This window comes from Sphaerodactylus townsendi, linkage group LG10, assembly GCF_021028975.2.
Source record: "Sphaerodactylus townsendi isolate TG3544 linkage group LG10, MPM_Stown_v2.3, whole genome shotgun sequence".
NCBI lineage: Eukaryota > Metazoa > Chordata > Lepidosauria > Squamata > Sphaerodactylidae > Sphaerodactylus > Sphaerodactylus townsendi.
The window spans coordinates 1,470,751-1,490,312 of NC_059434.1; the positions used below are offsets into that span (position 1 = coordinate 1,470,751).

Here is a 19,562-nt window from a genome sequence, read left to right on the forward strand (position 1 = left end):
TGGTTGATTTAGAAAAACCTCCCTCTGTCTGCATCCCCATAAATACTGTATTCCGAACCAAAGTCACCTCAGCTCCTGTTGGCTTTCCCCCAAGGATCAGTTTAAAAGCTATTCTGCCACCTTTTTAATGTTGAGCGCCAGCAGCCTGGTTCCTCTTTGGTTAAGATCAGGCTCCATCCCTGAAGACTGGAAGATGGCCAATGTCACACCAATCTTTAAGAAAGGGTCTAAGGGGGACCCAGGAAATTACAGGCCAGTCAGTTTGACATCTGTTCCTGGTAAATTAGTAGAATCTATCATTAAAGATAAAATTATTAAACATGTAGAAAAGCAAGAGACCTGCTGAGGAAAGAGTCAGCATGGCTTTTGTAGAGAGCAAGTCCTGTCTTACAAACTTTACTAAGAAGAGGGATTCTATTTTGAGGGTGTAAACAGACATGTGGATAAGGGGGAACCAAGTGGACATTGTCTATGCTTGGGATTTGCAAAAGGCTTGCTTTGACAAAGTTCCTCACCCAGAGACTGTTGAGAAAACTGAGCAATGAAGGAATAAGAGGGGAAGTCCTCCTATGGATTAAAAACTGGTTGAGGAACAGGGAAACAAAGGGTGGGTATAAAATGGGAAGTTCTCTCTGACGAGTATGGAGAGATGTAGGGAGCGGTGTCCCCCAAGGATCCCGATGATTGGGACCCAGTGCTCTTTAACTTATTCATAAATGACCTGGAAGTAGGGAGTGGAGTAGTGTGGGTTGCCAAGTTTGCAGATGATACCCAAATTATGTAGGGTGGTGAGAACCACAAAAGATTCTTGAAGAGCTCCAAGCAGACCCTATGATAAATTAGGTGGAGTGGGCTAAGAAATGGCAAGAGTGCAGTTCAGTGTGTATCCAAAAATGTAAAGAGTGAGTGCACATAGGGAGCAAAAAATCCAGAACTTCACATAACACGCTACAGAGGGTCGAAGTGCTTTATCAGTCACAGACCAGGAAAGGGGATTTGAACATGATCTTAGTTGATAGTCTCCATGCAGGAATGTCAACTCAATGCATGGCAGCTGTCAAAAGGCAAACTCTATGCTGGGGATATATTAGGGAAAGGAATTGAGACATAAAAACTGCAAGAGATTGTCATGCCCACTTATATATAAAATAGCCATGGTGCGAGCCGCGACTTGGAGTATCTGTGTTCCAGTTCTGGTATACACATCTCAAAAAAGGATATTATCAAAGAAGATAGAAAAAAGAGATTTGCAGAGAAGGGCTAACAAGGGATGATTGAAGGAGTTGGAGCGCAGCCTTCCCCTTATGAGGAGAGGCTGCAGCGTTTGGGACTCTTTAGTTTGGAGAGGAGACGTCTGAGGGGATATGACTAAGAAGTCTATAAAATTATGCATGGGGGTAGAAAATGTTGACAAGAGAGGAATTTTTTCTCTCTTTCTCACAATACTAGAACCAGGGGCATTCATTGCAGAAAAATGCTGGGGGGGAAGAATTAGGACTAATAAAGGAAAACACTTCTTCCACTTAGCGTGTGATTGGTGTTTGGAATATGCTGCCACAGGAGGTGGTGATGGCCACTAACCTGGATAGCTTTAAAAAGGGCTTGGACAGATTTCATGGAGAGAGAAGTCAATCTTTGGCTACAACAATCTTGATCCTCACTTGCATCTCCAGATTGTGCAAATGCCTTAGCAGACCAGGTGCTCAGGAGCAGCAGCAGCAGAAGGCCATTGCTTTCACATCCTGCATGTGAGCTCCCAAAGGCACCTGGTGGGCCACTGAGAGTAGCAGAATGCTGGACTAGATGGACTCTGGTCTGATCCAGCAGGCTAGTTCTTATGTTCTCATGTTCTTAAGATGAAGCCCATCCCTTTTGTACAGGCCTGCTTTGTCCCAAAAGATTCCCCAGTTCCTGACAAATCTGAAACCCTCTGCCTTACACCACTTTCTCATCCACGCATTGAGACCCTGTATCTCCGCTTGCCTAGCTCACCCTGCGCGTGGAACAGGTAGCATTTCTGAGAATGCCACCTTGGGGGTCCTGGACTTCAACCTGTTACCTAGCAGCCTAAATTTAGCTTCCAGAACCTCCCGGCTACATTTCCCAGTGTCGTTGGTGCCAATGTGGACCACAACTGCTGACTCCACCCCAGCACTGTCTAAAAGCCTATCTAGACGAAGCGTGATATCCGCAACCTTCGCACCAGGCAGGCAAGTCACCATGCGGTCATCACGCCTCTCACAAACCCAACTCTCTACATTTCTAATGATCGAATCACGCACTACGAGGAGCCCCCCACCTCCACGAGGGATAACCTCAGTATGAGAGGATGGCTGATCACCAGCTAAGGAAGGGGTCTAAGGGAGCATCTTCCCACACTTCAGACTGGCACCCTCCATCCCCAAGACATTCATTCTCCATGACATCTGAAGAGATGTCACCTTGGGAGTGGGACCCGGCTGTTAGGTGTAAGGAATTCCATAGAAGCAGAAATAAAAGGCTCTTTGGTGTAAAAGACCGTTTATTCAGACATCTTAGAAAGCTCAAGTACACGCAGTGGCAGGAATAAGATCTCCCGCCAGAAACACAGGTTATAACTCTGTCCATCCCATCCCCCCTCCCGGATTCCCATGGGAACGGAGGTCTCATCTCCCTCGCAGAGATAAGGTCTCCGCCAGAGAAGCTGGCCCATCGCCCGGGCTGTGGAATGTAGTCAAGGCCAGGCGGCTGCCCCTCTCATCAACACCATTGAATCCTTTACACTCTGCCTCCCTTAAAGAAGACCCCTCCCCCCCAGGTTTGTGCGGAAAGGCGCGGTGGAAAGCAGAAATAAGGGCGGGGGCGTCAATATTTTCGGAATAAACCCATTGATTATACCCAGAGGAATACCCCACCCAAGAGACTAAATATTGTAAGCGTTTGCGATTAAAGCGAGAGTCCAGGATGGCGTCAATTTCGTAATGCTTGTGGCCCTCAATAATAGTCGGTGGGGGCCTCTCCGGCGGGTCGTGCCAGTCATCTGAAACGGGAGCCTCCTTGAGTAAACTGGAATGGAAGACAGGATGAATGTTACTAAGAGAGTTAGGCAAATCCAATCGGGCAGTGACATCATTAATCACTTTAGTAATCTGAAAAGGTCCCACAAATCTTTTGCCTAGTTTAGAAAATCTATGCACGTCTCTGAGATTTTTGGTAGACAAATACACCCAGGCGTCACACGCAGAGGGAAATCGAAGCGGTGCTTATCCGCTTGCAGCTTTTGGGAGTCTTTAGCCTGTTGTAAGGCAGTCTGGACCGATTTCCACCCCTCGGCCAGAGATGAAATCCATTGTTGAAACTCTGGAGGATCCAATGCTTCCGCAGTGGAGTTGCGCGCAACGGGTGGAAGGAGCGACCAGACACAATTTCGAAGGGGGTTTTTTTTGTACTGCTATGAACCGCATTGTTATAGGCGTACTCATAAAACGGAATGAGCTCGCACTAATTGTCTTGGTGGTAGTTGGTGTAACAACGTAAATACTGCTCCAGGGTTCTGTTCGTTCTCTCCGACTCACCGTCACTTTGAACGTGGTAGGGCGACCGCCGGGCTGCCCCTAACAACCCTAGAAAAGCTTTCCAGAACTTTGAAATGAATTGGGGGCAGCGGTCGGAGACCATCTTAACGGGGCGGAGTGTAGACGGTAAATATGCTGAATGAACAGACGAAAGCTAACTTAGGAGCGGAGGGATGGAAGCACATGGAATAAAATGGGCTTGTTTAGAAAATAAGTCCACCACCACCCACAAGACCGTGTTGCCAAGCGACTTTCTGGCAAATCTGTAATAAAATCCATGGAGATGACTTCCCAGGGCCGGAGGCCACCGGGAGAGGTTTCAACAGCCCATGGGCTTTCCCGGGACGGTCTTGGCTTCTGCACAAACAGAGCAACCTTTAATATACGCCTCAATGTCCTTGCGCATCGCTGGCGCCACCAGAATTGACGGCGGGCCAAATGCAGAGCTTTAGAAAGCCAAAATGTCCAGCCGAGCGGGCATCATGGCAGGACTCTCGGTGAACCTGCTTGCGGAGGGAGGGAGGCACGCACCAACAATCCCCATGCGCCAAACGCCATTCTCCAAACGCAATTGGGAGTCGCCTTCCTCCGCCGGAGTTCCTCGCGTCGCCCCGCCTCCTCGTTCCGTGAGGAAAGGAGAGACCAGGCTGGGAATGGGCGGAGAAGGAGGAGTGGATGTCTGAGATCGGGTGACAGCCAGCCCTAATTGGGAGGGAGAGAACAGTCGCGGCGGAATGTCCCGTAAGCTGAGCTCCACCCCCCTCCTCGGGTAGGCGCGAGAGCGCATCAGCCAGTTTATTGGTTTTTCCGGGGAAAAAATGGACCGTGAAAGAGAAACGAGAAAAGTAAATCGGCCCAATGAAGTTGCTTCGCGGACATCTTGAGGGGGGTGGAGAGGGCGCTGTTGCTTGTGATCCTCGACCAAACTTAGAAAGGGGTGTTTAGCCCTCTGCCGGTAAAGCCAGTGGCGCCAAGTGGAGAGTCACTGCTACTTTTACAATGGCCGCAGAGTCTACTTTATCCCCTACAGTAGTCCAGTTATGAGTTCCAGCACCCGGAGAATTTCTTTGATATAAATTAAAGCACACGCAGGACCAGCCTATCATCTTTATTTCTCTACCTTGGGCAACAGGGCTGCTCCCCAAAGCTTTGTCCGGGAGGAGCATCCACGTGAACCACAAAGCGGGAGATCTGGGTCAGGGTGCTTTAGGATAGGTTCGGTGGTAAAAACGCAGACTTTAAAAGCTGAAAAAGCTGTCTGACATTCTTCAGACCAGGAAAGGGGGGCCCCGAAGAGCTTGGCGGACGGTGGATCTTTACCCTTATGATGCGTAAGAGAGGTCTGTAGAGAGGGAGAGTCAGTTCCAGCGAATTAGGGGTATAAAGAATCCACGATAGAAATTTTCAAGCAAAACCTAGAAAAGATTGGAAAGGTTCTTTTACGGTTGGTGGGGAGCTGGCCATTGGAGGGACCGCCATCAATCTGCTTAGCAGGATCCATTTGTAGGCCCTTTCGGCGAGATTCCGGTAACCCAAAATAGGTCAATAGAGGTTTGGAATTGGAAACAGCACTTTGAAAGTTTGGCAAAGAGGGAGTTGTTGAGCAAAAGCGTTTCAATACTTCCCGAACCAATGCTTCATGCTCCTCCATAGGCGTTTTTTGTGAATAAATTAAAGCGTCATCTAAGTACACCAATTACTCCCTTGTACAGCGTAAATCATGGAGAACTTCTGTTTGATACAAGAGGCCATAAAGCTCCGGGCGCCCCACTTAACTCGAATGGCATTACAGTAGAGTATTCAAACTGGTCCAAACTTTGTGTTAAATGCAGTCAAGTGTTCATAGCCTTCAGCAATTCTGACCCTGTAGTAAGCTTCTCTCAAGTCCAACTTTAGTAAAAGATTCTGGTCCTTTGCCCAATGCTATTTTGGTGCTAAAAGGTCCTTGATTAAAGGCAAAGCGGTATTTATTGGACAGGGAGACTGCATTTCGGAGACCTCGGGTAATCTGTGCAGACGCCGTAAAGACCCATCTTTCTTTTTTACAAACAATACAGGAGCAGCATGTGTGTGTTTGGTAGCCCGCCCGATATGAACCTCTTGAGCTGAGGGTTCTTGGTTCTAAAAAGGCACTAAGTTCCTTCTCTCACTCTTCAGGACTCATCACGACGTAGATTCTACCTTTGGGGCAGCCATAAGCCCCTGGCTGTATTACGATATTTGCAGTCAAGTGTCTCTATGGGGTGGCAACGCTGATCGCGATTCTTGCTCCTGAAATACTCTGGCTAGATCTTTGGTACGCATGATTGGGATGCCGGTAGAATGCAGGGAGCAATAAGCTGATGAAGCTAAGGGAGAGTGTGTCAGGAGAAGTCGAGTTTTCCTCCCAATTCATGTGTTCCTTCCCCGCAGGAGGGTCAGTGAATTCCAAGATCCTTTCTTTTCCAAAAGGAATTTTGGTTCATGTAACAACAACCATGGCATGCCCAGAACTATGGAGTGTTTGGCCACTGGCTTCAAGAATAAAACTAATTTTTCTCCCAATGGTCGGCGCAGAGCGAGGAGAACCGGGTTGCGTTTTGAACTGGGCCGGCCCTTAGCTTCCCCGGAGAGGACTGCCGTCATTCATTTGGGTGAAAGGTATGGAAGCTTAGCCAAGGGGACTTTGGTCTGGAGCCTAAGCTCCTCCGCCACCTGGGGCCGCGATTAAACAATGGGAGCAGCCAGAATCCACAAGGGCTGAGGCTATAATACGAAAGTAATGCTTAGCGGGGTTGCCCAGAAACGCTTGGATTGGTAATGGGACGCGCTGCGCTTCACTTTCACCGCGTACCTGGAGTCGCAACCCATGTCCAGTGGGGCTGAAGAAAGGCAAACAGCTGCTTCCCCTCCTCCGGTCGCCTTCGATGACTGCTTTCAGGACGAGCCCGTTAGGCGGCCCTGATTTGGCGTGGTGGCTTGGCAGATGGAGTGCCGGAGTGGTTGGCTTCTGTTTTTTCGGGCAGTTGGCGGCTAGATGACCGGGACCTCCGCAGTAAAGACACAATCCCAGCCGGCGACGGCGCTCGGAGGCGGTCTCGGTAGGGAAGGCTGGGCTTGGCTTGGTGGGACGCAGTGGTCGGCATGTAGGCGGCCTCCCGACACGAGCGCATACTCCAGCTTGGAGACCCGCACTCTGGGATCCCAATGCAATCCAATCAGCAATAGTCGCGGGGGACCCGAATTAAAAGAAACACCGTTTCCGCATCGCAGCTTGCCGATGCGACAGCATCCGAGAAGTATTCGCATTTCATGCGCTCAGGGCCCACTACTAGGAGGGAGCTCCAGCAGCCATGCGCGCCACGAAAATTCCACGGGCAAATTCTGCAAACGAGCGGTTGCGCTTGCTGAATCAAGGTTTTGATGGTCGCGGATAGCTTCATTTTCCGCGAGACCTGGATCTTGGAAGCGAGCCCTCAAGGCTTGGAGGGAACATCGCGCGGGTACCGTGCGATGAATCTTCATCTTGCAGGTTCAAAGAGTCACAAACCAGTTAAAACGGCTGCTGCCCCATCCAGGACTGAAGCCGATGTCCACGTATTTTTTCGCGCTCAGACCGGTATAAATCATCATAGTCCTCCATGTGGGCATCGAAGTTGCAAGATGGAAGTAGAAGTTTGGAAGCGGTCCCATCCCGAAACGGGCAGGTATTGGAGGCCTGTAGTAACCCTCTCTCCACGGCCCTTGGCGCCCGGGCAGGGGCGGCGGTTCGCGCAGGGGTTGAGCGGGTTGAGGCAGCAGCTGGGCGCCGGGGCTGGAATCGGTGGAGGTATCAACGCCCGGTGCCGCTGGTGTTCCGCTGTGGGGAGCCGTCCTTGGAAAGGTGGCTGGACTCAGCAGCGTCGCCGCCTCTGGCGCCGGCTGTACCTGTGACGAAGCGTGAGACTCCCAACTTGGGCTGTCCTGGTCTGTTGCTTCTTCGAGTTCCCTCTCCAAGGCAGCCAGCTCTCTACTCCTTAGCGCAGTCAATGCATCCTGGTGCGCATGCAAAGCTGCTTTCTCCGTTCCAATTCTAGGCCAGTTCGTCCCGGGTTGAACAGCTGCAGTGAGTTCACTTTGTGCACGCCTTAAAGCGCCCGAACACTTTAAAGTGTTGACGCTGTAAGTTCCAGTTTTGGGAGTGTTCCAGGACTTTATCATGACTGATAGGATTCTGCGCGATAATTGCCGCTGGAGCGCCTCTTTGGCACCGGTCCACCCGGAAGTTGGACTTCTTTCGCTTTCTGCTGCTCCCGGTCTCTCTGCAGGTTTTCATCACGCTTCCTCTGCTGCAGCTGTTCCCGTTCCTTCTTCCCATAGCTGGCGTTCCACGGGCCCATGCTTCTTGGGCATCTCGCAGTCGGCCCACTTCCTCATCCCAGCTCTCTTTCGATGGGAGAGGGAACAGATCCGGCTGGGAGGGCAGGCTTTCTCCGGACTCCTCGTTGTCTGGACGCTGCAGGCATCGTGCCCACCGGTGGCTCCACGGGGCATCTCAGGTGCAGCCGCTGCTCCGGGATCAGGGGTCCGATCGGAAGACGATACGGATACCCTCCCAATCCCTGGTATAGTCCCAGTATCACCGGTGGTCTTCGGACGGGCCCCAGTGCTGTGCCACGGTGTTACTTTGAGAGCATCAACAAAAAACGAGTCCAGGAATCGTTCAATGAACTCCTGGGTTGCCGCATGAAAGGGGGTCAGGCCCGTCTCTTCCGTGACAGGTTGCATCTGAGGTTTGTAATCCATACGGAAACGGGTAGATATCCGATCCACAGGCGCTCGATCCATAGACGGGGCCCCAAACGACTCATGTAAGTCCCCATGGTCGTCTTCACGTCGATCGTTCCAACGGAGTAAAGCGAAGACTCGTGCTGATACGAGGACGGCAAAGAGTCACCAGCGACCCGTTCTCCCGCCGGTTCCTCCAGATCCAGAAGGGAAAGGACGGAGCCCTCTTTGGGGGCTACCGCACCTTCCCCAGAAACATCCAACCTCTCCATGCCGAGGCACCAGAGGTCCACTGCACTAGGAATATAGATGAATTAGGATTCCTGCCACAATGTAAGGAATTCCATAGAAGCAGAAATAAAAGGCTCTTTGGTGTAAAAGACCGTTTATTCAGACATCTTAGAAAGCTCAAGTACACGCAGTGGCAGGAATAAGATCTCCCGCCAGAAACACAGGTTATAACTCTGTCCATCCCATCCCCCCTCCCGGATTCCCATGGGAACGGAGGTCTCATCTCCCTCGCAGAGATAAGGTCTCCGCCAGAGAAGCTGGCCCATCGCCCGGGCTGTGGAATGTAGTCAAGGCCAGGCGGCTGCCCCTCTCATCAACACCATTGAATCCTTTACATTAGGTCCCTGAACTGTCACTTCACACTGTCTGTCACTTCACACTGGTTATTTGGATTTCCAGAAGGCTTTTCACAAGGCCTCACCAGACTCCTGAGCAAGCTTCAGAGTCACGGGATAAGAGAACAAGTCTTCTTATAGACCCAAAATTGTCTGAAAACCAGGAAGCAGAGAGTAGATATAAACGGTCAGTTCATGCTATGGAGGGATATGAGCAGCTAAGTTCCTCAGGGATCTCTGTTGTGACTGGTGCTTTTCAATTTGTTGGTGAGTGACTTAGAGTTAGGGGTGGTAGTGAGGTGGCCAAATTTGCAGATGACTCCAAATTATTTAGGGTGGGAAGAGTGCCAAAAGGATCTCTTCATTGTGAGGGGATGGGCATTAAAATGGCAGTGTAAAGTTATGCCAAGAAACCACAAATAAATCACAACTTCCTATATGTAGTGATAAGATTTAAGCTGGAAGTGATGGACCAAGAAAGGGATCTTGAGGTAGTAGTAGATAGCTCAGTGAAAATATCAACTTAATGACAGCAGCTGTGAAAAAGGCAAATTCCAGGCTGGCCATCATTACAATAGGAATGGAAGATAAAACTGCCACCATCATACTGCCCTTGCACCTTTGGTACAACTACACCTGGAAAACTGTCTGCAGTTCTGGTCTCTACACCTGAACAAGGATATTGTACAGCTTGAAAAAGTGCATAAAAGAGCAACCAAAATCACTAAGGGGCTAGAGTGACTACGGTGTGAGGATTGGTTAAAAAAACTAAGCTTAGAAAAAAGACAAGTAAGGGAGACATGATAGAGGCCTGTAAGATGATGCATGGTGCGAAGAGAGCAAATAGAGAGAAGTATTTCTTCCATTCCCATAACACTAGAACCTGGGGTTATCCACGGAAGCTGAAGGGTGGGAAATTTGGAACTGACAAAGGAAGTACTTCTTCACATTGTGCATACTTTAAAAGTGTAACTAGGTGCCACAGGATGGCCACCAACTTTCAAAGGGGAGCAGACAAATTCATGGAGGATGGGACTACTAGTCACGACGGCACGACTACTACTCATGACGTGTATCTGTTCCCTCCGGTTCCAGAGGGAGCATGCCTCTTAGCATCAGTTGCTAGGAAGATGCTGTTGGAGTCATCCTACTTGTGGGTTCTGAAAGGCAGCTGGTGGGCCTGTAAAGGATTCAATAGTGTTGATGGTGAAGTAACCTTGAGTGCATTCCACAGCCCGGGCGATGGGCCAGATGCTTCGGCGGAGGCTTTATCTCTGCGCGGGAGATGAAGCCTCTGTTCCCATGGGAAGCAGGAAGGGGGGATGGGGTGACTGGTATTATAACCTGTGCTTCTGGCGGGAAGTGTCATTCCTGCCACTGCGTGTACTTGAGCTTTCTAAGATGTCTTAATAAATGGACTTTCACTCCCAAAGCCTTTTATTTCTGCGTCTATGGAATTCCTTACATTGTGGCAGGAATCTTAAATCATCTATATTCCTGTGTAGTGGACCTCTTGTCTTGCGATGGAGAGGTTGAATGTTACTGCGGAAGGTGCGGTAGCCCCCAAAGAGGGCTCCGACCTTTCCCTTCTTGATTTGGAGGAACCGGCAGGAGAACGGGCCTCGCTGGTGGCTCTTTCCCGTCCTCGTATCAGCACGAGTCTTCCTTTACTCCGTTGGAACGAGGGACGTGACGATCGCACCTTGAGTCGTTTGGGGCGCTGTCTATGGATCGAGCGCCTGTGGATCGGATCTCTACCCGTTTTCATGTGGATTACAAACCTCAGATGCAACCTGTCATGGAGGAGACGGGCTTGACCACCTTTCATGCGGCAACCCAGGAGTCCATTGAACGATTCCTGGACTCGTATTTTGGTGATGCTCCCAAAGAACCACCGTGGCACAGCACTGGGGCCCGTCCAAAAGACACCTACTAAACCTGGAATTGGGAGGGTATCCGCACCGGGCTTCCCAATCGGACCCCTGATCCTGGGCCAGCGATCGCACCTGAGGTGCCTCGGGGAGCCACCGGTGGCTGCGGGCGGCTACGGTGTCTCCGATGCCTCAGCTTCCAGACGACGAGGAGTCCGAAGAAAGCCTGCGCTCCCAGCCAGACCGGTTTCCTCTCCCATCGAGGAGGACTGGGATGAGGAAGTGAGACGACCAAGTAGAAGCCCAAGCGGCATGGAACCGTGAGCATCAGTTATGGGAGGAGGAGCCGGCACAGTTGCAGTAAAGATTGCAGCAAAACCTGCAGAGGGACCGGGATACGTAGCAACGCAAAGAAGTCCAGCTCGAAGTTGGACCGCGTTAAAGACGCCAGCTCCAACGCGACAATATGCCCAGAATCGATCAGTCCATGATAAAGTCCTGGAACAGTCCAGACTGGATTTACCAACGGCAACGCTGGAAGCGTTCAGGCTCTGCGCCGCGCAAAGTGTAGACTCACTGAAGCCCCTGTAAACGGGACCGAACTGGCTAAATTGGAACGAAAGGCTTTGCTTTGCATGCGCACCAGGGATGGCATTGGCTCGCAAGGAGAGGGATCTGGCTGCGTTGGAAAGGGAGCTAAGGAGGCAGCAGACCGGGAAGCCCCAAGTTGGAGTCTATGCTGTTACTGATCATGCCGGGCGCCGGGGGGGCCGCGCACCTGGTCCTGCCACCCAGCGTAACGCCAGCGGCACCGCCAGCTCGTTCCGGCTCCCCGCACAACCGCTGCCTGCCCAACCCGCTCAACTCACCAGCAGAACTCCCTCCTCAGCAGGCACTCAAGAGCCGCCGAAACGGGCGCTACTATGGTCAGCTCCCCGATACTCAGCCCGCTTTTGATGGGACCGCTTCCAAACTTCCCTACTTCATCTTACCATAAACTCAATGCCCGCTTGGAAGACTATGATGATCTGTACCGGTCTGAACTGGCAGAAAAAATACGGGACATCGACTCAGTCCTTGGATGGGGCAGCTTAGCCGACTGGTTCATGACTGTCTTGGATTTACAGGATGAGGACTCCTCGCGACAGTGCCCGCATTCCTCCAACGAGCTTTAAAGCGGCAGCACTCGAGATCCAGGCGCCGGTAGAATGAAGCCATCCGCACCATCAAAACCATCCAGCAAGGCAACCGCCATGCGTTTGCAGAATTTGTCCGTGAATTTCGATGCGGCGGGCGGCTGCTCGACTTTACCTCCTGAGTGGCCTGGAAACGCATGAAATGCGAATACTTCTCAGATGCTGTAGACAGACCTACGATGAAAGCGGTGTTTCTAATTCGAGTTCCGCAAGTACCATTGCGGATTGGATCCAGTTTAGCGGGGTCTCAAGTGGCGTCTCGTTTGGAATACGCTGGCGCAAGGAGGCCGCCCAGGCCTCTAAAACCATCTACTGTGTCCACTCAAGTCAAGCTTCCAGTCAGACTCCCTACTGAAACCCAATTCTCCGACCCAGCCGCTAACATGCCGACTTTTGGGTTGATGTCTTTACTGCGGAGGGCCAGGTCATCCTAGCCAGCCAACTGTCCCAAGAAGCAAAACCAAACGACCCCAGCTCACAAGCGCACTCCAGGTCTGCCAAACCACCACGCAGGTCGGGCCGGTGGAATTTGAGAAGGGAAGCAGCTGTTTGCCTTTCTTCAGCTCCCCATGGACATGGGCTCGACTCCTGACGCGGTGAAGGTGAAGGCAGCGCTCCCATTACTGTTCAAGCATTTCTATGGCCAACCCCGCTAAACACACTAAGCGTATTATAGCCTTCGACCCGCTGTATTGATTCCGGCTGCTCCCACTGCTTAATGCGGCCCCGAGGTCGGCAGAGGAGCTGGGTCTGGACCGAATTCCACTGGTTAAGCCCATACCATTCACCCAAATGGATCGCAGTCTCGAAACGAAGGACCGGGCCCAGTTCAAAAACACAGCCGGTTCTCCTCCGTTGCGCCGACCATTGGGAGAAAATTAGTTTCCTCATTTTGGCGCCAGTGGCCAAACACTCATAGTTTTGGGCATGCCTTTGCGGTTGTTACATGAACCAAAATTCTGTTTTGGAAAGACAGGATCCTAGAATTCACTGGGACCCCTCCCTCTTAGCGTGTTGAACACATGAATTGGGAAGAAAACCCAACGTCTCCTGACACACACCCCTCTCTGTAGCTTCCTCAGTGATTGCTCTCCCGCATTCTATTGGCATCCCACCTGCATATCAAGATCTAGCCAGAGTTTTTTCAGGAGCAGGAATGTAGATCAGTTGCCACACCACAGAGACACTGACTGTAAAATTGTCATACAACCAGGGGGCGAATCCACTGCAAGGGTAGAATCTACCGCGATGAGTCCCAATGAGGAGAAGGAACTTCGTGCCCTTCAACTTAGACAAGAACCTTTTGCCTTCGCGGTTTCATACGGCGGGCTACCAAACACACACACGCTTGCTCCTGTTTTGTTTGTCAAAAGAAAGATGGGTCTTTACAGGCTTTGCACAGATTATCGAGGTCTCAATGCGGTTTCCCTGTCCAATAAATATCCTTTGCCTTTGATCAAGGACCTTTTAGATGCACTCGGCAAAGGACGCATTTTTACTAAATTGGACTTTGAGAGAAGCTTACTACAGAAGTCAGAATTAGCTGAAGGATATGAACACCTGACTGCTGTTTAACACAAAGTTTGGACAGTTTGAAATACTTAATAATGCCATTCGGGTTAAGTGGGGCCCCCGGGGCTTTCATGGCTCTTATTAATGAAGTTCTCCTACGATTTACTGTACAAAGGGAGTTGTTGTGTATACTTAGATGACGTTTTTAATTTACTCGCCAAACAATAGAAGAGCATGAAATATTGGTTCGAGAGGTGCTGAAACGCTTTGCTTGACAACTCTCTCTTTGCCAAACTCTTAAATGCTGTTTTCATCAGACCTCCATTGACTATTTGGGTTACCGGATCTCGGTGGGCTTAAAAAAATGGATCCTGCTAAAATTCGACGCAGTCCCTCCAATGGCCTGGCTCCCCACCAACCGCAAAGAACTCCAGTCGTTTCTTGGTTTTGCTAATTTCTATCTGGATTTTATACCCCAATTTGCTAAACTGACTTCTCCCTCTCACAGACCTCTTACGCGACTAAGGGTAAGGATCCATCGTCCGCCAAACCCGCCCCTTTTCTGGTCTGGAAAATGTCAAACAGCCTTTGAACTACTAAAATCTGCTACCAATCAACCTATCCTAAAGCACCCTTGACCCCGGATCTCCCGCTTGTGGTTCACGTGGACGCCTCGGACAAAGCACTTTGGGGCAGCCCTGTTGCAGAAAAAAAATAAAGATGGTAGACTGGTTCCCGCGGTGCTTATTTTGTCAAAAAAAATTCCTCTGGTGCCGAGCTCAACTGGACCAGGGTAATAAAGAGACCGCAGCCAATGTGCCAGCACTCTCCACCTATGCCATTCGGCTGGAGGGGGCTAAACATCCCTTTCAAGTTTGGTCGGATCATAAAAACCTGGCAGCTCTTTCCACCCCCCCCTCAAGATGTCCGCAAAACAACTTTCGTTGGGCCTACTTTTCGCGTTTCTCTTTTACAGTCCATTTTTTCCCTGGGAAAACCAACAAACTGGCTGACGCGCTTCTCGGCGCCTACTCCGGGAGGTGGAGCTGCCTTACGGTGACATTCCACGACCACCCTTTCCTCCCAGTTGGGGCTGGAAGGTCACTCGATCTCAAACACCCACTTCTCCTCCGCCCCTCATTCCTGTGTCTCGTCTCTCCTTTCCTGGCGTGGAATTGAGAGGAGGCGGGGCTGCACGAGCCTCCAGCCGGCGGGGACTCCCACTGGCGCTTTTGGAGAATGGAGTTTAGCGGAGGGGGGAATGTTGGTACGCGGCCTCCCTCCCAGCAGGTTCTTGAAGCTTGCCACGCATGCTCGCTCGGGCTGGGCATTTTGGCTTTTTGAAAATCCTACACTTGGCCCGCCGGGTAGTTCTTCTGGTGGCGCGCAATGCGCGAAGACATTGAGGCATACATTAAAAGGCTGCTCGGTTTGTGCAGAAGCCAAAACTATCCTGAAAGCCTGACTATTGCAGGTAACCTTCTCCCGGTAGCTTCCTCGCCTTGGGAAGTCATCTCCATGGATTTCACGCAGATTTCATCTCGAAAGTCATGGCAACACGGTTTTATGGGTGGTGGTAGACTTATTCTCTGGGCAAGCCCATTTTATTCCATGTGCTTCCATCCCCTCCGGGCCTCCTAAGCTGGCACGGCTGTTTATTCAACATGTTTACCGCCTCCATTCCATCAAGTATAAGGTGGTCTCAGACCATGTTCCCAATTCATTCCCAAGTTCTGGAAAGCGTTTTTGGGGTTGTTGGGGGCCGCCGCCGCCGCCTCTACCACGCCTTCCAAAGTGACGGCGATCGGAGAGAACTAACAGAACCTTAGAGCAGTATTTACGTTGTTACACCAACTACCACCAAGACAATTGGTGCGAGCTTATTCCGCTTATGAGTACGCCTACAACAATGTTCATAGTAGTACAAAGAAAACCCCCTTTGTTCATTGTGTCTGGTCAGCCCTTTCCCCGGCCGCTACAACTACCAAGCAGCGGCCTTGGACCCCCCAGAATTTCAATAATGGATTTCATCCCTATCGATGGAAGTCGGTCCAGACCGCCTTACAACAAGCAAAGGACTCTGGAAAAACCGTGGTAAGCTGATAAACACCGCTCGGATTTCCCTCTGCGCAGGGCTCCTCGGGTGTATTTATCTACAAAAAATCTCAGAGACGCAGGCATAAATTTTCTTAAACTTGGCAAGAGATTTGTGGGACCCTTTCAAATTACTAAAGTGATTAATGATGTCACTGCCCGCTTAGATTTGCCTAACTCTTAGTAAGTAACATCCATCCTGTCTTCCATTCCAGCTTGCTCAAAGAGGCTCCCCGCCTCCGGGATGTTCGGCACCTAATTCGCCGGAGAGGCCCCCACCGACTATTATTGATGGCCACAAGCACTACGAAATTGACGCTATCCTGGACTCTCGCTTTAATCGCAAACGCTTGCAATATTTAGTTTCTTGGGTGGGATATTCCTCTGGGTATAATCAATGGGTCTATTCCGAAAACATTGAAGCCCCCACCCTTATTGCTGCTTTCCACCGCACCTTTCCGCACAAACCTGGGGGGAAGGGGTCTTCTTTAGGGGAGAGTGTAAAGGATTCAATAGTGTTGATGGGGAAGTAACCTTGAGTGCATTCCACAGCCCGGGCGATGGGCCAGATAGCTTCAAGGAGGCTTTATCTCTGGCAAGTGGGAGATGAAGCCTCTGTTCCCATGGGAAGCAGGAAGGGGGGATGGGGTGACTGGTATTATAACCTGTGCTTCTGGCGGGAAGTGTCATTCCTGCCACTGCGTGTACTTGAGCTTTCTAAGATGTCTTAATAAATGGACTTTCACTCCCAAAGCCTTTTATTTCTGCGTCTATGGAATTCCTTACAGGGCCTCTGTGTGAACAGGATGCTGGACTTGATGGGCCTTTGGCTTGATCTGTCATGCATGTTCTTACGGAAGTAGAAGGATCAGCAAGTAAGAGCTTTTTGAGGTCCCTTTTCATCCATGTGGTAATTACCTATAGAATTCCATATTGGTCTACCAGGGTCTCTTCCTGGCAGTTAATGTCTTCTTTTCTTCTTTCAGGATCCTTTTGATGCTGCTGGGTACTACAACTTGGCTCTTGCGGCAGCCATGGAACTGGGCAACAAGAAAGCTCAACTGAAGATTTACACAAGGCTAGCAATAATCTACCACAACTTCCTGGTGGACCGAGAGGTCTCTCTTTCTTACTATCAGAAGGCCAGAGCCTTTGCAACAGAGCTTAACATTCACAGAATTAATCTAGCTCCGAATCAGTATCATACGAGAGCATCATGGGCCCTAGTGAAGAATGTCAAGTGAGATTCCTGCAGGACACCCAGTGCCCAGATAAAGTGCAAGAAATCTGGTTGTATGTCGTATGGTGTATGTGCTGCTAGGGTTCTACAAACATCATTCCATTTCAAACTGAGAAGCCCCTAGAGGTTTTCCATGTGCACTTTAATAAAATGAGTGCAAAGAGAGATATGGTTAGAATCAATCTGCACCTTCCAAGCAGAATTCAAAATGAATTAAGCATTTATACAAGAAGATTCTTGAAATGTAATTACTTGCAGGATTTAACAAGCAATGAACAAACTATGTTGCCAGCTGTATTACATCTTTGCAAAGGAACTTTGACTATAATCCTTTACATGTTTTCTTGGAGGTTCTGTTGAACTTAATAGGACTTCCTCACAGGTAAGAGCATGTAGGTTAACAGTCTCTGTATAGCACATTTAGGTATCACGGTCTTCAGCACTCTTTCTTTAAATTCACTTTTATTGATTTAGTTGCTGGATTGCCTTCCACAATGAGAAATGGGCCTAGGCAGGGGCTAGCTCCAAAGGTTAAAATTTTTAATATGTATCCTAAAGCCAGCGACTGCCAATAAAGTGTCAAAATCCCATTGACTTTGAACCTAGTTGAGTTATCTGTTGAGCCTGATATCTTTTTTGGAACATCTCTCACAAGTCGGAGGGGGGAGGGGGCAGTCTTGGGTCTTCCCTCTGGCTGAGGCCCAGCAGGGCTGTTTCAGTTCTAGCTGAAACGCCACCCCTGCCCTGCCTTGGAGGACTGCCTTTGAACGCTGCTTGGGAGTGGCAGATAGTGTGAAATGCTGCTGGCAGAGCTCTGGTGCTTTTAGGCCCCGTTCCATGAGTAGGATGTGAGAGAAATGCCATGAAAGAACTCCTCTGTCTGACCTCCCTCCCAACCCATCGTTCTGAATCAAACAGCCGGCAGGAAGAAGGGAGAAGAGCTGCTGTCTGAGGCAACAGTCAGAGCCACTCTTCCTCTCTCACCTGCCCACCGAGAGTTGTGGGCCAATGGGGAGGGGCCAGGGAGGCGAGTAGCTCGGAGACTGCCCACGCGAGGGAAGCTGTGCTTTCTAGCTGACTTCAGCTTTCGGTCAGTCGACTTGGCTTGACCAGTTCCCAGTTTCCTCAGAAATGTTGGTGGGGGTGACCAAGTTAGGAGGCGTAGCTAATATTCCAGAGAACCCCAGGGGCAGGATTCAGAGTGACCTGGACAGATTAGAGAGCTGGGCCAAAACTAACAGAATGATTCTCAACAGAGATAAACGTAAGATACGACACTTAGGCAGAAAAATTGAAATGCACAGATATAGGGTGGATGACACCTGGCTTGACAACACTACACATGAAAGGGATCTGGGAGTCTCTGCTGAACTGGAGTCATCAGTGTGATGTGGAAGCTAAGGAAGCCAATGCAATTCTGGGCCGCATCAATAGGACTATCGTGTCTAGATCAAGGGAAATAATAGACCTCAACCTGGAATTCTGTGTTCAGTTCTGGGCACCACAATTCAAGAAGGATATTGACAAGCTGGGTCCAGAGGAGGGTTATCAAAAATGGTCTGGAATCCATGCCCTATGAGGAGAGACTTAGAGAGCTGGGTATGGAGAAGAGAAGGTTAAAGGGTGACATGATAGCCATGTTTAAATGTTTGAAGGGTGTCATGTTTAAGAGGGAGCAAGCTTGTTTTCTGTTGCTCCAGAGACTAGGCAAGGAGTAGTGGATTCAAAGTACTTGAAAATAGATTCCATCTAAATATTAGGAACAACTTCCTGACAGTAAGGGCTCTTTGACAGTGGAATATGCTGGCTTGGAGGATGATGGAGTCTCCTTCTTCCGAGGTTTTTAAAGAGAGTCTGTCTGGAGCACTTTGATGGAGTCTTCCCGGATGGCAGGAAGTTGGACTGGATGGCCCTTGTGGTCTCTTCCAGCTCTATGATTCGATGACTGTCCCCAACAGTCAGCAGTCCAGCTGTACTCTTCCCTCCAGACAGATGCAGCCTGTTGCCCCATTCCGAGCTCTCCTCCACTTTCTTAGCAATGGCTGGATTCTTGACGCTGACCTGGATACCTGAGTACTCTACCTTTGAATCCCATTCCAGGACCATCAGTGAATAAGGCATTGAGACGAAAGCCCCAGTTTGATTCTCCAAGTATCTTCCTCTGTCTTCATCATCATATGTCTAATAGTGAAGAACAGGCCCAAGAAAAGGTCAATGTGTGGATCATGCCCATTTACACAGAACAACTTCTGCTGAAGTTGGGGGGTAGTCTAGTTTTGCAGCAAAATCTGAATGCTGGGGGTGATTGTGGAGGGGGACATAAATCCCCCCACCAGAGGGATGCTGTCTGCACATGTGCAGACAATGCTTGTATGCTGGAGCTACTGGCAGAACAGTGAGGGAGAGATGGGGTGGGAGGAAACTCCTTCTAGAATATGGCAAACCCGCTGAGGGAGTGAGGCTGGGGCGGAGGGAACACAGCCCCTCCGAAGCCACTTTCAGCTCTCTTAAAGGCTATCTCCAGCCCCAGTTTCCCCACCCCCCTTCCCTACAGATCTCTGCCCAGCTATTTCAGTGAATATGGTATGGCAAAACTGGGGTGGGACCAGTTGGGGGAGGATCCCACCCGCCCTGTGATTGGTCTCCCCTTCTATATACTAATAGTCAGCTCAGCCAGATCTGAGGAAATCTAAATCTTGAATGGATGAGACTTATCTTTCTAC

At 50.1% G+C, this 19,562-nt stretch overlaps 1 protein-coding gene across 3 annotated transcripts in view; it reads left to right on the forward strand.

Moving 5' to 3' along the window:
• SH3TC1 (SH3 domain and tetratricopeptide repeats 1) overlaps positions 1-17,433 on the forward strand; it is a 94,988-nt gene extending 77,555 nt beyond the window's left edge. For 2 of the 3 annotated variants that reach the window (XM_048509715.1, XM_048509718.1), the window contains one exon: positions 16,586-17,433. In XM_048509715.1, the coding sequence (XP_048365672.1) occupies positions 16,586-16,843 (258 nt within the window). In that variant the 3' untranslated portion in view covers positions 16,844-17,433. The remainder of the gene's footprint in view (positions 1-16,585) is intronic. The other variant, XM_048509717.1, reaches the window with a different exon arrangement.
• The last annotated feature ends 2,129 nt before the right edge of the window (positions 17,434-19,562 follow it).